The sequence below is a fragment of the Lepidothrix coronata genome, unplaced genomic scaffold, assembly GCF_001604755.1.
Source record: "Lepidothrix coronata isolate B3197 unplaced genomic scaffold, Lepidothrix_coronata-1.0 Scaffold5, whole genome shotgun sequence".
Lineage (NCBI taxonomy): Eukaryota > Metazoa > Chordata > Aves > Passeriformes > Pipridae > Lepidothrix > Lepidothrix coronata.
In genome coordinates, this window is record NW_016690185.1 from 1,721,591 (window position 1) to 1,739,507 (window position 17,917).

The 17,917-nt window shown below is 35.1% G+C and overlaps 1 protein-coding gene across 1 annotated transcript in view; it reads left to right on the forward strand.

The window, feature by feature from the left end:
- FIG4 (FIG4 phosphoinositide 5-phosphatase) overlaps window positions 1-17,917 on the forward strand; it is a 60,174-nt gene that overhangs the window by 11,937 nt on the left and 30,320 nt on the right. The window contains exons 4-14 of the mRNA XM_017829563.1: window positions 1,113-1,269; window positions 2,519-2,569; window positions 3,859-4,007; window positions 5,841-5,969; window positions 7,471-7,571; window positions 8,023-8,185; window positions 8,740-8,837; window positions 10,855-10,988; window positions 12,802-12,918; window positions 14,097-14,142; window positions 15,304-15,452. Coding sequence (XP_017685052.1) covers window positions 1,113-1,269; window positions 2,519-2,569; window positions 3,859-4,007; window positions 5,841-5,969; window positions 7,471-7,571; window positions 8,023-8,185; window positions 8,740-8,837; window positions 10,855-10,988; window positions 12,802-12,918; window positions 14,097-14,142; window positions 15,304-15,452 — 1,294 coding nt within the window. The remainder of the gene's footprint in view (window positions 1-1,112; window positions 1,270-2,518; window positions 2,570-3,858; window positions 4,008-5,840; window positions 5,970-7,470; window positions 7,572-8,022; window positions 8,186-8,739; window positions 8,838-10,854; window positions 10,989-12,801; window positions 12,919-14,096; window positions 14,143-15,303; window positions 15,453-17,917) is intronic.

The window sequence follows — 17,917 nt, forward strand, 5'->3', positions numbered from 1 at the left end:
CTTTTAAAGGGGGGGAACCAGGCCAAGGAGAAAGGCTGGGTTCCTTATCAGACTTCTGCATAATGTTTGGTGAAATTCAAAGGATAGAGGCTATTCACATAAGTGATTTTTGTACGTGGAGGATACAGGCAGAACTGTGACTACTGTATAACAACTGAAATTCAATAGTCTGACTGCTTCAAATGGAAGATTTGTTTCTTACTGTCAGCAGGGCCTCCTGTCCTTGTGCAGGTGAGAGCATTTTTCCAAGGGGGGCTAATAAGGTAGAAGAAAAGATTGCAGTTCACTCAATCACATTGCAGTCTCCAGCAGTGACAGGGAGGAAAATATGTGCTCTGCTCATCCTTCTTCTATACTTTGTAATGCAAAGCTAAAAGAGCTAAAAGAACTGAATATAAATGCGAGTAAAAATGTGAATTGTGAGTGTCCGTGTGTGTCGTGTTGTCATTCCCCCGTCATGGACTTCACTAAGGTCAGGTGTGGTATCTGAGAGAGGAAATAGGAAAAAAGGATTACCCCTGATGCTCGGAGTGGCTGATTCTGGGGAGATGCTGCTTTAATCAGGGAACTAAATTCCCTGTTAAGAAGAGAGAGCACAAAGGTATTGTAATACCCACAATTCCCTTTGCTGTTCTCTGTCCCTCCCCAGCAGAGAATACATAAACCTGAAAAGAAAATTGGAAATTTGGATTCTTCCTTGTCTTGGAAAATTAACCTTTTGGTATCTGAAGTAATTAGAGTATGCCTTACTCTGAAAAATGAGAGTCCTATAAAAAGCAAATACAAGTACTCTGACAGAAACTTACTCCAGATTTTCAGTGTCTTAACTCTACTACCTAATATTAAAAATATGCACAGTGGAAGGGAAAAGAAGCAAAAACTATGTACTTCATTGATTAACACTTACTTGGGGGTGAATTTTAAGACTGTATGTCTTTGTGTATATATATATCATGGTATGTGTGTATATATATGCACATTATACTTGTAACACTAAGAACAAACAAAAATTATATGAAGTCTTGAAACAATTCTGATACTGTTTTTCTAAATATGTTTTATCAAGTCAACCCAAACATGCAACTAAAAGTGTTTTAATGCTGTTTTGACAGGTTTTGTCAGGTTTTTAGAAGGCTACTACATTGTATTAATAACAAAAAGAAGAAAAATGGCAGATATTGGAGGTCATGCAATATATAAAATAGAAGATACAAATATGATCTACATTCCAAATGACTCTGTAAGAGTCACTCATCCTGATGAGGCCAGGTAAATAATGCTGGTAATCAGTGTGTACTTTTTGAATATTTCCAAGTAATGTATAACTGCAACTAGAAATTTCAGTAATGGATTCCTTTGTATTAGTATGTTATTCAAGCCTTTTTGTCTTACTTGGATGGAAAATAGGCTACAAGTGCTGTGGCCTCTGACCTGGAGAGTAAATACAACTGTTACAGTCTTCTAGAGTTTTTCGTCCACATCTCCATGTCAGAGCTACAGCTTAGCAAATCTGTACCAGGAAGCATCAAATATAAGCAATGTTCCTACAAGGGCAAAGTAATGCTTATGCTAGTTTGTATTGTTTGGGACACTGTTCTTTTTTTAGTAGCTCTAGCATGATGTTAATCTCACCTGAAGAGATCTTTTGTGCTGAATAGATCATTAAATGATTCTGTGCTGTCAGAATCCTGTGAATGTTGCCGTTGTAAAGGGTGGTGGATTGACTCACTGGTTAAGTTTAGCTGCTTCTTTCTTTTTGGGTGCTTTTTTTCTGAAGACAGAAATTTGAGCCTTTGATCATCAGGAAATCTTGTCTGAAATGTACAACTATGTCATAGTGGTGTTTTTATCAGGATAGGGTAACTTTACTGCTGTGAAATACCAGGCAACTGGTATGAATAAACTGCTTTTCAGTCTGTACCAAGTATGAATAGTCAAAAAGTGATGGCTTATGATAAACTGATGGTAAATATTAAAAGAGCTTCCACTTTAAGGTCAGGTTGATCATAGACCTGTCTCCCCTCTTAGTGTGCAGTGGATCATAACCTACATATTTATGTCAACCATTTTATCATTCATAGACAGTGTTATTGTTTCTTATGGGAATTTGCAATGCTATGTCAAGTTGAGGTAGATATTTTTTTCTTATTTATTTGAGAATAACTGAAAAATTTTATTTCTTGTGTAGTATTGCTAAGAGTTTGTTTGTTTAAGTTCTGAAAAATTGTGGAAAATGGAACTACAACTTTATCTGCAACTGCCTAAAGAAACAGAGTATGTCCATGAGAAGACAGTAGATTTAAAAAAAAAAACCCAAAGAGCTATTTGATTTATTTAATCCAAATGCTGACATCCTAGTGAAATTACCTGTCAAAACAATTACAGTAATATAGGAAGGGAACACAGAACAAGAGTCAATATTTATATGTAGTTTAATTTCTAAGATCCTCTGAATGACTTCTTGTGGTCTATCTTGTTAGAGTAATAATTTTTCCTATAACTTGCATTATTTTGCTAGGTATCTGAGAATCTTTCAAAATGTGGACCTTTCTAGCAACTTCTATTTTAGGTAGGTATTAGTTACTGTTCCTTTAAAAAAAATGTGTGCTTATACTTGCTGTAAGTTAAGGTTTTGATTTTGAAACCCAAGATCCTTATGTTGATATTCTGGGGAAATAAGACACATGATCATGCTGCTTGTCCATTTTCGTCTGTGTGTTCTGGACCTGATTTCTCCTTCAACCAATTAGTTAGGATTTTAATTTCTATTAGGTTAAAAAATAGCGAACGATTAGTGGCTTGGTAAAAAGTTGGCACTGATACTGCTGTTTTCGCTGACTGTTTAGTCTTGCCAGGGTATGCAGAAGTTCTGTCTTGGAAAATTATTATATTTCAGGGGGTTTACTTGTCCTGTCATTTTTTCTTTCTTGATCTCATTTTCTGAAAATAAAGCTTTGCCCTGATTCAGAAATGAAGATAGAGGAAATAGGTCCTTATTTAAGATATACCCTGTATGGGATATATCTTTCATAGGGCCTTCTAGACATTACCAGTTCTCTTGCTTATTGTTTCATAAATGCTGTACCTAAGTCAAATTTCTGTGTCCCAGCTACTATTACATGAGATTTTTGGGGCAGCAAAAAAATGGGAGAAGTGTGGTGATAAACCTGCCAGTAGTAGTTAGAAGACCCAAAGACTTTAAAAAAATAAACAAAACAAATCCCTCTTGCAAATATCAAAAAGTGTATTAGTCTAGAAATGCTTTCTCTTGGAAAATTAAGGCTTTTTGTCACAGCTGGATCTATGAAGACAAAACCTACCAAAGCTTTATATGTATTTCATGCTTTTGTGTGGGGAAGCTCTTTCACAGTATAAAACCTGAATTTTTTTTTCCATGCTTTGTCTCCCAGCCCTAACATTATATAACTTCCCCTAGCCCACTCCCTGGGCTTGGAGATGACAAATTTGTGCTGTTTCTGTGGTTGTTTGTAGAGAGGGAAGGAGAAGCTTCTTATATGACTCTAAGAAACACATCTACCATAAAATGAATCATAAAATGGTTCAGGTTGGGTTTGGATTTAAGTTCAAAAGTCATGTTTAGTTTTCAGTTATAAGAAGAATATATAAACACATTTTCAACCTTTGTAAACTGGAAACAGTTGCTGTATTTGTAAAGCTTCTTTTGGAAATCATTTGTATGATCTGCCATTATAGAATCAGAACCTGTGTATCTTGTTTAGAAGTCTTTTCTAATGGATAAAATAGTACGGTGTTAAATGTAAATACAGATGGAGAGTAAGGGCTTTCAGAAAATTCCTCTGCATCTACAATTACTAATAAATGTTAACTGTCTATCAGTTACAGCTATGATCTATCTCACTCCCTTCAGTATAATCTTACTGTCCTGAGAATGCCACTTGAGACATTAAAAACTGTTACAACCCAGACCCGGCAAGAGAGTTTTGATATATTTGAAGATGAAGGACTTTCAACACAGGGGGGAAGTGGTAAGAAAATACACCTAATTAAGCTGATGTTGTTGCTCATGACTACATTTAAAATATGTTCCACTTAAGTTTACTTCTGAGGAACATTCAGGCCTTCTGTTATTGGTCAGTAGTTTCCTAACAGTGGTGAGTCAATAAAATATTTTGTAAAGTGCCAATTACAGATATTTTAATTTGAGTAATGCAATTTCTAGAGTTGTGTAATAATTGTTTTAAGTTACATTGCAACTCAGGGAGATGATTGAGCATGCTGACGTTTTTCAGCAATTGATTACTCAGCTGACTTGTAAGTCTCCCAGTAGGAATGAGTTACAAAGAGAAGGGGAAGCAATAACTGATTAAGTACTAATAAATCTTTTTTGTTTCATGTTGGAGAATACTGGCAACAGAGAAACTGTGTGAAGTTAGTATCATCTTGATGTAGTAATCCCTGTCAGGAAGTCTGAGAAAAATTACTGATTTCAGTTGAAAACTACAGACTTCAGTTTGGATGTAACATATTCCTAAGAGCGCAAAGATGAGCAGCCAGACAGAAAAACTATTTTCTCTTCCTTTTCCTTCGTACACATGCACACAAAGTTTCCCCTGAAATTCTTAATATTGGATTTTATTCTGTTGAATGAAACCCCCACATATATATCAAGATATCAGGAATTGGTTATCAAATACTGCAGTGTCAGAAAGGACCATTAAGGAGTGAAAGGAGCAATAATTCCTCCTCTGCAAAGACTCTTCATCTGCAAGATTCTGCAGGAATCCCTACAAGCACATCATCTCTTCTTTGTCGTTGTGAAAACATTAGGAAATTAAGACGATGCCATAAGCAGTGTGTGCTAGTCACATATCTGTTCACAGAATATGTGTAAGACAGTGGCCTGTCCTTCAAGAACAAATTCTTCCCAAAGTAATGCTGCTAGCAATAAGAAAGAGGACAAACTGCTGGCTAAGTGCTTGTGACCAGGTTCTTCTGAATGCGTTAACTCCTTCATCAACAGTTTGTTCAAAAGCTGCATTTTCACCTGCATTCTAGTAGGAGAATTCCTCTTTTTCCTGCAGCAGAACATTTGACTGCTGTAATTGTCTGCTATAATTGTCATACATATTACGGCAATATAATTCCTCCTGCCAGAAATTTCATTTGAAAAAAGTACGCAAAAAATATAGGAAATGAGTTCTTGTCCTCTTTCTTCTCTTTTAAGTTTCAGATTTCATTCAATTCCCTCTACCACCGTTCAGTGACAGTTATAATCTCAGTCCTGATTTTTGAAAAAGACTCAGGTTCCAGATCTATCAGAAATAGAATTTTAATTTGCAGGTCTGCAATAGCTGTGTTTCTTGCTGTTAGTGTAAATTAGGAAAACCACGCTAAATTATGTGAAAACGTATTGATGTGCTTTTTGTAAAGGGGAACAGGGTTATTATGCATGATCTTACAGAACCTAGTGGGTAACTTCAGAGGTGACCCAGAATTGAAAAGCTTGTTAAGTCCTCCTGTAAGAGCATTAACTGGAATTCACAACTTTATTTCCCTTGTTATCAGATCCCTTTGTGCTACTGTGCAAAGATTTCAGTACTGAAGTATCAGTAACATCTGTATGAAAGCACTTAACCACGACAGTGACTATAGCAAAACTGCAAATCCTCCTAAATGCTGGACTTCAGCATGTGCTTTATCTGTTTTTGCCAAACTTCAGGGCTGTGAGTAAATGATACACTGAGCTACAGTCAAGAGAAAATCAAAACAGAGATCCAATGATCTGCATTTTAAAACAGTCCAGTGCAGGTAAACTTGTTTCTTGATTGCTAAGCATTTTCATTGGAACAACCTCCTAGGTGTATTTGGGATTTGCAGTAAGCCTTACGAAAAGTACGTCTGGAATGGCAAGCTTCTGGAAGCAGTAAGAGATACTGTTCATCGTGACTGGCTGCTGTATATTATTCATGGATTCTGTGGGCAATCAAGTATCCTTTTACCGTTGCGATAAATGTTGGGTTATCACTTTTTTTAAAAAAGTTTGAACATTGAATTATTTTTTGTCATATAAATACCATTCAATTTTAGAATTATTGTCTGGCTTTTATTTTCAGTACTTTTCTAGGTATCATGCTAAACAAGAAATGTGATTATGCTCTTATAACAAGACCCTGACAGGTAGACTGCATTTTCGGTGAGGCTCTGTTTATAAGCGTGGTGTTTAGCAGTTAAGAGCTTGAGAGGATTTTAAGGCTCAGCTGTATTTTTTCAGATGTTTGAGGAAAAACTGGATTGCTGACATAGAAATGTTCGCTTACTAATCTTCTCTAAAACATTTTTTAGTATCTGAGATTTGCAGAAATACTTTTATTTACTCTGTTTCTGTGAAGATGATGATAGAACTTCAGCTCTGCTGTGTGAAGAGCACTAGGATATCTGAAAGCCTTTTTTCTTGACTATATATTATTTTAAGTGGTTACATGGGTCTATGTATATTGCAGCAGGAGGAGAAAAAGCCCAAATGTATGTCACAGTCCAAAGAAATGTCATCTCAACATCTTACATGATAAGAATTCAGTGTATTAAAGTGCCATTCTAATTTATTCATCAACAGTATCATGTTAGTTTAAAAACCTGTCAATAAAATTTCTAGGGGGAAGGAAATACAATTATGAAGTTAAGGTTAGTGATGTCTGCAAAATTTAGTTTTGCCTTTTTAAAATTGTAAGGCTATTGGTCATTGACTTAGTCCCCAGGCAGAAAGTTAGATCTGTTTTTATATGCTGCTATTTATTTGTGGTCTTACATAAACAAAGTAGTAGCTGTGGATCTGACCACAGCAGCGTTATGCCTGCAGCTGCTTAATGTGTGAGCAAATGCCTTCTTTCCTCTTCCTTGCATCTCTCTTATGCTAAGGAAGCGATAGTCACCCTAGGCATCTATCTGTTTGTTTTTAGTAAAATATAAAAAGCCCATAAAAATCTACCACTGCATCTGTAGCCTGTTTGCCTCTGGCTTCCAGTTGTTGTTATTTAAGTAGTTGTGAATTTAAGTAGTTGTGAATAGTTTGTGTTTTTCCACACAAGTAATTAGAGGGTGACTAATATACTTGATCTGAAAATAGAAGCTCCCAAGCTTTAATTCCAGTATTCACTAAAGCAGCATTTGCAGTGCTAGGTGTATCTTGTACCTATTTCCCCTCCGTTGTCACTTCATAAAATAGAACTGCATCTTCTCATCTGTATGTTGTGTATGTGGTTGATGTATTGTAATGTAGATTCCCTTTTCAAAGTTCTTAAAACTGATTGTTGAAAAGGACAGTGTTCTCTCCCAGCTGCAAAATAAATTGTGGTACTCATCACTGTTAAGGTGATTTTAGTAAATTAGCTATTACAGTTTCATACGCCTCTGTTAGAATTTATTTTTCTTGCATAAAGTAAGTGAAAAAAAAATTGCATGTGGCACTTAAACCTTAACTTCTCTTTCAAGAACTGTTAATATATGGTCGCCCTATATATGTCACTCTGATAGCCAGAAGATCAAGCAAATTTGCTGGAACACGCTTTCTGAAACGAGGATCAAACTCTGAGGTAAATCAAATATGATTTTGGGGGTTGTTTCCCCCTGCCTCCACAGTATGAAAGCTTGAGTTTGACTGACTGAAGAATGGAAATGGTTTAGAGGGTTATTAGGGTTTTGGCTATAAATTATGCTCTTAGATAACGTTATCACAGGTATCATTACATTATTAATTGAGATAATTAAGTTATAATAATAATAAATTTAATAATTCTGAATTGGCTGTTGTTTTGGGTTTTTTACACTTAGAGATAATGTTATTTCCCAAACAGAGGAAAAAAAACCCTTGATAATACACATTTAGGGACAAATAGGAATTTAACCTTCAATGTTGTTCTCACGACTGTGATTAGGTATCTTACAGTTTAATTGTGCTCTGTTTGTAATGATCAGTTCTGTGTAATGCAGGCAGCTCTGAAGTGCATTGTGTCTACATCATATGTGTATTTCTCTTTGGTTTAGGGAGATGTTGCTAATGAAGTGGAGACTGAACAAATACTTTATGATGCTTCAGTTATGTCATTTTCTGCGGGGAGTTATTCTTCTTACGTTCAGGTTCGAGGATCTGTCCCTCTGTACTGGTCTCAAGATATTTCGACTATGATGCCTAAGCCACCCATAACACGTATGTACAGGTTATTCTTTGTGATAGATGATGGGTAGTGCTGTGACCTAAAGAAAGATCTGAGAGAATAAGGGAAAACTGAAGTTGCAAAAATGAAGTAATTGTCTATGCACTTGTGCTTTGGGAAGCCATAACTTAGGATAAAAAAAAAATTAGGAAAAAAATCTCCATCTTAGACTTCACATTCAGAAATGGAATACGAAAAGTTTCTACTTGAAGTTGAGAGATTTCTTTGTGGTTATTTTGTGTACAAAGTTAGCTACATTTGTCTTAGTATTGTGGATAAAATATTAAACCTATTGAAAATGGTGGAAAATGTTTGGGCTAAGATTAATGGGGCCAGAATAATTGTTCTTTATAAGTATCTTGTGCAAGTTTAAAAAGTCACCTCCAATTTGGAAAAGGGAATTTTTTCTTGAGAGGTTTTGCATGGAAAGAGGGGAAAGTATGTAATTGTATCATTACTACCAGATAATTAGTATGTCTTTTGTGAAGAGTACTTGTAAGGCAAAATGATTGCTTACTATCATCCTGAATATATGTATTTGTTGCAGTGGACCAAGCAGATCCTTTTGCACATGTTGCTGCTCTTCACTTCGATCAAATGCTTCAGAGATTTGGCTCTCCTATTATTATATTGAATCTTGTGAAGGTACAATATTTTGAGTATGTTCTATGTGGTTTCTAATTTTTAATACTATGCTTATTTCTGTAGAGTCTCTCTGTAATTCTGGTTATGTTTGAAACTAATGTTAGCTTATAAATGAAATATTTTCTTCATAAATCCCATCCTACATGATTTAGTGCATAGTTGCTTCCACTACAGCCTGCAAAAAAAAAAAGTCCCACATTTACAGACTTCTTACTGTAACCTTTCACTATTGTTTTCAGATTTTTGCTATTACCCTTTACATGTAAGTCCGAATAAATTTATCACTAAATTTAATTTACCACTAAAAAATACCAAAATATAATGATTCCATGCAAAGCAAGGTTTGTAGACTTCTTGACAGAGGTGGTTATTTGAAATATTATGGTAAAGACTTATCTTCTGTTTTTTGCTTCCAAGACTCTGCTCTGAGAGAGTCATGGAAGTATGAGTGGGAGAGAAAACTGAAGCATCTGCTGCTTACTAACAGGAAATGCCAGCAGCAGGGCTGGATTATTGGGGGGAGCTTCACATTTGCTGCAGAGTTCACTGCTGTGTGAGAGGCTGTGGTACAAAGCCTGGATTCTGAGTGGCACTGTAATTTTGCTCATTACATCTTGTATTTATGTTGAAGTTGTTTTTGGGGTGGTTTTTTCTGTTTTGATCCAACCAATTTCTGTGGTGGTGCATGTTCCAACATTTGAATTTAATATATTGATTTGTTTTGCTTGAATAATATCTTATTTCTTGTAGTCTTTAAAAAAAGGTAATTTAATTTATCATATTATACAACTGTATTCAGTTGAAAAAAAGCTTATTTTCTGTGTTTGTAGGATCTGTTCTTAGTATGAAAATATAGGTAAAATACAAAAGGAAGGCTTTTAAAGCTTTAAGTTGTAATAAATGGCAACTAAATAACCTATTTTCTGTTTCTATTCTATTTCTATTTCTAGAAGCATTCCTGTGTAGGAGTGCTTTTAAGACTGTCCAGAAGTCTGTGGGATCAACTTAGGATAGTATTTGTGGACATGAAAACTTTTGTCTCTTGGAGCCATAGCTTTTAAAACCCATTGTGGTCGTGTCAGTCTGGGCTGACGTGACCTTGACTCATGAATCGTTATATGCTTTTATTCACATTGGGCTTCTGATGCAGTGGCTGGCAATGGATCTCTTTCTTTAAATCCATATCCTCTTATATCTGTCTGTTCTAGAAGCTTGTTAATTAGTAATGAATATATTAGACTTCTTTGGGTTTATTTGCTTAAGACTGCTGTTAACATAGACAAGGCAGTTTCTATAGTACACGTTCAGCGTAGGTTTTAGTTTGGATGGAGTGAGAGGCAAACCATATTAATGAATAGAGTGACTGGTTCAACACCAAGTTGGATAATGCCCCGAGCAACTGATCTAGTGAGTTGCATCCCTGCCTATGGCAGGAAGTTGGAGCTCAATGACCCTTAAGGTCCCTTCCAACCCAAAGCATTCTCTGGTTCTATGAAAACATGTTGTATATTCAGACAATGGCAAAAAAATTCTTATTTTTAAAAATTATTGCAAGACTGGGAGATGGGAGCTGTTGTTCCCCATTTTCTGTCAGTAGTGGAGAAGAATTTATCTTGGTACTCTTTTACCCCAGAATTGAATGGGATGCTTCCCTTTCTGCCTGTCTTTTTCTTTTTCTTTTGTCTTTGTCCATTTCACCTGTATTACCACTTTTGTTTCTGTGTGCTCTTCTTTGTTCTTACAGCATTCCATTTTTCAGCCAATGACTATGCACAGTCATTGAAACAGGTGACTTTTACTACTAATACAGATAAATTGTTAAAGACCTAGAATGCTCAGATTTTTCTATCTCTTCTGTTAATTTAATTTTACTAGTTATGAAGAATCACTTGCCCTTATTACAGCTTCCACTTTTAATTTCCTATATATATACATACATGTATTTGTGTATGTGTATGGGTTACATACATTTGTTAATAAAAATTGTGATGTTAACTTTTTTTTCTTTTTGCTAAAGGAACGTGAAAAAAGAAAGCATGAAAGGATTCTTAGTGAAGAACTTGTTGCTGCTGTAACATATCTCAACCAGTTTTTACCCCCAGAGCATGCAATTATATATATACCCTGGGATATGGCCAAATACACAAAAAGGTAGAAAAGATCCTTTTCTGTACTAGTGCTTGTAGCCACAAAACAAATGACTGTGTGCTGCTGAGTGTGTCACTTCTCCGTTCAGTGTAGCTTAGAATGTTGGGAGAACTTTATTAAGATCATGAACAGAATAAAACCTCAGCTTTTTGAAGGAATTTTAAGGTTTTCTGTAGTTTCTTAGCAAAGTGGAACAAAGCTTGAAAACTTTGAAATTCTCTGCACAGGAAAATTTTAGAGAAAAGTCATAATAAAAAAAAAGTCATCAACATTCACTTTTCATTTTGAATTAGTCAAAACACTGCGTTCTGTTAGTGTTCCATTTCAGTCATTGAATTTATTGAGTTGCACAATTTAGTAAAACAGAGGAATTCATATAAATTAGCCTTTTCTATTTCCTCTTGCAAAGGGAAATGAGGGCATTAAGTTCAATATTACAAAACCTTTAGGTTATTAGAAGCATGTATCTTAGAAAGACAAATAAATTCAGTAACTTTTTATTCTATAATTTTTGACTATACAATGCTGTATTAAGATCATATGAAAAGGATTAACGTTTCCCAAAAAGTAGAAATATTTACAAGGCATAAAAATTTTAAACCTACAAGTATAGTTTACTGTTCTTAAGTTGCATACAATTCAGTTGTAAAGCTCTCTGATATGCGTATGTCTACCGTATCTTATATTGCCAGAAATTCGTGAAGAAAGACAAGAATTGTTAGATCATATTTCAGGTGTCTGTTACTATATCAATCTGAGCAAAACAATGGAAAAACTGGTTTGGGTCAAAAGGCATGAATATAATTAATGTTTGTCAGTTAAAATTTTTTGGGAAAAAAAGCTGTGGAAAACAATTTGCTGTTTGCAATTAGTAGTTGGTTGATATGGCTGGTCATGTAGGTCATGAAAATGTTACATTGAAATTTGACATGGTTTCACACTACTTTTTGTGTTATAAAATGGCATTGTGCACAGTTAAGTGTATATGCAATTGTTTGTGTTATGATTAAATAACAACACTCAAAATAAGGTTTGATATCCTTTCAGAAGATATGCTAGATGTAAGTATATCCACTCTAGTACAGATATATAAAACACCTGAGAGCTTGGAACAAAATTATGTACAAAATTGACAGTTTCAGGAATACTGAGGATGTGTTTGTTTTAAGATGTAATTTTGAAGTAAGTGTTGGAAAGTAGTACTGTTGGAAATGTTCCAAAATATTTTTTCTATCTCAGTATTAGCAGTCTTTAAAAAATAAATAATTGGTTTTGCTACTCGAAATTTAAACACTGCAATAAAAAGCTGGAAAATGAAATTATGAGTAAACAGAAGTTAAAGTCCCCCATAATGAACAAATGGACACCCTGATCTGAGCAGAAGGTGCAGGACACCATGAAGGCCACACATGGAAGCCAGTGTTACTGAACAAAACAGTACCTTGCCAACAAAACAAGGGAATGTGATTTAGCATAATCGTGTATCCTTTCCTGCCTCATTCATATTTTGTGAATCACAGGAAGTTTTGTAGAGAAAAATCAGTGTGATGTAAAAGTCAAGAAGACTTTTTAAATCTTCCACTTCTAGTTTATGTAATATGTTTTATCAAAAAGAAACAAAATTGCTCAGATATGGTCAGTTTCTGTTTCCTAAGTCTGTAGAATCTAATAAAATTATAGACATAATTACTGTTAGATGAATAAAAATGTGATGTGGGTCTGTCTTTAAATCATTTTTGTTATGGAAAAACTTCACATAGTGAAACTTTTTTTAGTGTTAATCTATCTCGACTGTCTTTTTTTTTTCTCTCCTCAGCAAACTTTGCAATGTCCTTGACAGACTGAATGTGATTGCAGAAAACGTAGTAAAGAAGACTGGTTTTTTTGTAAATCGACCTGATTCCTACTGCAGTATCTTGCGTCCAGATGAGAAGTACCTATAATTTATTTGATGCTTACTGAATAACATCTGTTCCTTGGAAAGCTGTTTGGAATTTCTGTCTATTAGATTATTTCTTATTTTAAGATTTACTAATTTGGAAATTAATAAGTGACTTCTTTTGAGGCATAGTAATAAGATAATTGTCATCTGAATGTTACCAGTGTTTACGTATGGATTTTATGGTATTAGTAAATAAAAAATTAAAAACTTTTTTTAAAAAAATATTTGCTTAGACTGTTGCAGATGAAGTCTCTCAAGTCTCTGAAAATCCAGAAATAAAATAACTTGTACACTGGAAGTTCAGTAAGACTTTGATTCACGTTTTCGTATTGTGGATCTAATTCATCACTACCCAAATGGATGTTCATATTTCACATGAAGAGCATCCTTGCTATTTTAGCCTATCTTCATTTAGAAACAGTTTGAGCTCAAACTCTCGTAGAGCTTTTCTCTGCCATGCAGTATAGCAGATGTGATACTGCACAGGAGCAAGATCTAACATCAGTGCCCTATTCTGTAGAGGTAGTCTGGTGAGTCTCAAATGTAGTGTATAGGCTTACCATAGCAGTTCTCTAGTCAGGCTAAATAACCTTACTAACTTGAAAATATTCAGTAGCTCAGGGGTTACTTGCACCAAGCATAACTTCTCTTCTACCTCAAAATACCTTTGATTTCTGGATCATGTTCTCTAGCTCTGGGGTACAGTTAAGGCCTATACAGAACTGCAAGACCTGGACAATGTGCCTGTATGTATTGATGTATCCAGTGCATATGCCTGGGATCAGTATGAGGGAGAAGATTTAAATCAACCAGCTTGTCCTACAGTGTATGTTATACCTCTACTTTCCAGTCATTGGTGTTGTACCTACTTAAGTTTTTGTCACTTGCGTTGCTCTTACTCTTTTTTAAGGGGAGCAAAGGAAATATTTTGTATGATTTTGGAATATTTCTACTTTAAGACCAGATCCTTTATTTTATTTTTCAGTATGGTTTAAATACGACATCTTACTGCTGCATAAAGCTCTCATTGCTTTCTGTTATTCAGGGATATCAATTTTGCTTTATGTCAGGTTTTTAATTGTCACCATTTTTCACTGAGTAGATCAATACATGATATGATGTTATTTTTTAAAATTTTTTAAAGTCATTCTGTTCTCTTTGTCATTCAGGTGGAATGAACTGGGAGGTTGTGTTGTTTCCACTGGTCGCTTGCAGGTACTAAACCACATTTTTTTAGTTCATAGTGATAATGATATAGATCAGCACTCTCAAAGATCCAGTGAACTGTTTCACTTAAATACCTGATTGATGACTCACAGACTGCTCTTAAGTTAATATTTTAGTACGCAGTATTGCTACTGTCCGTCCTAGAAGTCCAGTTGGGGATTAGGGTGTAAAGTTCTTGTATGGTGTTGGACTTGTATTTTTGCTGAAGGTAGTCTGAAAAATGCTTGTATTTTAACTACTTTCTATTACTATTTAGTCTGTAATGCGTCCAGTGCAATGATAGTTAAAACAGCAGCATTTCAGCAAATTGCATCATTTACCGTTATACAGAAGTAATGAATAAGCATACCTAACCCTGGTAACGTATTCATACACATGAACATGGGTTACTAGAAGCATTTTCACCAGTGATGAATATTCTGTACATTGTTACAGTTTCTATGACTAAAAGAAAATAGAACTGTAAACATGTCTTTCTTTAAGGTCAGAAAAGTACTGACTAAACTGTAAACCATACAGTCCCAAATATGTACCTGGATATACTCTGAACACAGGGCGTATTCTTAAGAAGCATTAGTTGCTTTTGACTTGCCATTCATAATTTTGTAGTTCATGTAAGTTTGAGAGCATGTGACCATTCCTTTACTAGCCAATCACTGGTAAATGTTTGTTGAAGGCAGATAAACAGCAGAGCAGACAGGGTTTGATCTGTTTAAAAAGAGAAATCAACCCTAGTTAGATTTTTTTAATGTTAGTCTTGCATATTTACCTGTATTAGGAGAAAGATTATTTTTCTTTAGTGATTTGAAATAGTCACCAGTGGCATACATGTAAGCATTTGGATCACAGTTCATCTCTGAAAAGACATTTTGTGACTCACACCCAAAAACTACTTCTTCAGGGCATGGAGACATGCAGTTTGTGTGTTGATAAAAGTAAAAATATTTTGGAAGTAGGCATTGCAGCAATCTGATGTAGCTTGCTAGAGATGAACTGCTTTTTAACATTTTTTAGAAATGTCTTTTCTCAAATTTTTGTGAAAACATAGTTTGAGATTTGCTAAGACTTGGATAGTAGGAAAAAAGTAATAATTGTGAATGTAGTAATTTTTTAATTAAGATAAATCTTTTGTTTGGATTGCTTTACCAGACTGGAGTTCTCCGAACCAATTGTGTGGACTGTTTAGATCGCACTAACACAGCCCAATTTATGGTGGGGAAATGTGCTTTGGCATACCAACTCTATTCATTGGGATTGATTGATAAACCAAATTTACAATTTGATACAGATGCTGTAAGGTAAGATATGTTAATAATGTGTGTCATGGCTTTAACTTTTAATTTTGAGTCAAGAGATACAGGAGGATTATATCTATGTAGAGGAAAAGTATAGTTATTTCTACTGAAATGAATTAATAATATTTATTCATTGAAGTTTAAAAAATCTTCCATACTTGAAAGCTTGAGAAAATCCAGTCATGCTGAAAGTTCACGTTTCTGGAAAGGTATGTTAATTAGTCTTCTAACAAGTTTTCTTACAAGACAACCACTTGACTTGATTCTTTTTACATGCCTAAGCTTAAAGGTAAGAGTTTTCCTTTGAAAAAAAATGTAACAAAACCTCCACTCCAGTCTTTTACACTTACTTCAATTGCCTGGGGCAAAATGCTGACTAAAAGTGAAAATAAAAACACACTTTTATGGAGAATGCCAAGCTGGTGTTCGTATAGAATACCTTATCCTGCTATCTCCTATGTTTTCTTTGCAAAAATTTTGTTGGTTTTGATTTATTGAAGAAAGATTTTTCAGCAAAATTGTTCTTTCAGATCAAGTATCAGTGGTACTTATTCAAGCATCCTCAAACCATTTAAGAAAACTCAGTATTTATATTGAAATGCTTTGGGAGTCAGAGTGAACTGAGCTACTTACATTAATTTTTGAAGCATATTTACAAGTAAAGAGTCCTTGAGGAGCTCTATTTTTATTCCTTAAAGCTGTTGTCATGACTGTGAAACTTACGGCTTCATTGCTGATTTTGACTAGTGCTTTGATAGTTTTAGAACACGGAGATGTAACTCATAATCAGAAAAGACAAGTATTTTTCCTGCTAATACCAGTTGCTGTGCAGCCTCCTGGGGCCTCAGCAATCAGGACTCTTGGGTTCTAAGTAGTGGGGATTAGGAGGTGGACAGATCTCTTACATCCACTCTGTGGTGTCCTCTACAGCTACAACTTACTTTGGCACCTCAGGCTGCATTTTACAGTCTTTCCTTAAGTGTCACTACCTCCCCCCTTCCTACCCTTATTTTGGGAGCCCAGATTTCTTCTGTTGCTTTCTGCTGCAAGTCTCATGTTTCCTGTCTGTTTTCTCTCCTTCCTCTTTCTTCGTTATGTCCCAACCACCCAGATTTCCATTTCTTACCACTATCTCTTATGATTATAGTAGTTGCTTTGTCTCTGATTTTCCTGATACCTTATTTCTAATTATCTCTCTGAAATGTAGTTATTAGTCTGACTAAAAAGCTACCTTTATCTGGCCACATTTGATTTATTTTTTCTCCTCCATTGCACTAGATGTGTGCTTGTCTGAAACAGATTCTGTCATCTCTTAATACTTGTTTCTGAATTACTGTATTCAGAATAATTAAGAAATCCTGCTTCATAGTGCAGCAGATTCCAAAGACAAGCATGTATCATACTGTCTCTCTGTTCAGTGCAATGCAGTGCAGTCTTTCACTTTTTGACCTCCTGCATTCTTGTTTCTTGCATTGCCTCACATCAAGTATCTGCTTCCTGTGTATGTTACCTCTTCATTTACAATCTTCTAACTGGCCAAAGAGGATAATCTTTAACAATCTGTCTTCCTTAATTTAGATAACATGTCTGAAAAACTAAATTTTTTTCATCACGTTCTTCAACTGTCCTTCTTATAACTCTTATTTTTCTCATGTGGTCTCACTGGCTGGCTACAGTCCAGAGTTTCCATTGAACTAGTATTTGAAGTCAGCAATTTATTTTGGTTTGCCAGCCTGATAGATAAAGAAACTGTGTGTCTAGCAAGACTAATTTTCTTAGTGACATTGTGCACGGGATCATTTCTGAAAGCTCTGTTTCTTAGTGATTCCTTCAGTGTAATTGTCTAGGAAATTTCCTAGATAAGACAACAGGGTCTACCTTAGCAACTTATTTTATCGTATATAGTTAACTTTTCTCTCTGTGGAAGACTAGTCTTTGTGTGACTGCAGGCTTAATGTGTTGAGGCTGTGGAAGGGTAATTTAATTCTGTGAGTCCTTTCCAAATCAACTGGATCAGCGTCCTTAATGAATTTAAAGTTATCTGCTTTTTATGAACCTCTGTTGCAAGGTCATTGGAACTCTGTTCATCAATCCCCCGTTCCTGACTGGGAAATTTTTGAGAGTTATCCTTTTACCTGCCAGTTCTTATCTTCAGCCAGTTTTTTAACTTTCAGTTGACCAGCATTGCTGGTCAAACAAGAACAAACCAACCCACCAAACCCAAAGAAACAAATGAGAGTCTCATACGTGGTGTCATGAACTCTGAACAAATTGTGTGGAGGCAAGTGGGTTTGGAATTATTTCTTTGGGGGTTTTTTGTCTGTTGTTTTGTGTTTTTTTTTTCTTTTTTTAAAAATTACTTAGCAGATGTTTCCTCCTAATTGATATTATTTTACTTGACCTTGGGCAGAAGATTTGCTGGACAGCTATTTGGTTTTTACAGAAATTGATTTACTGCTCAGATAAGT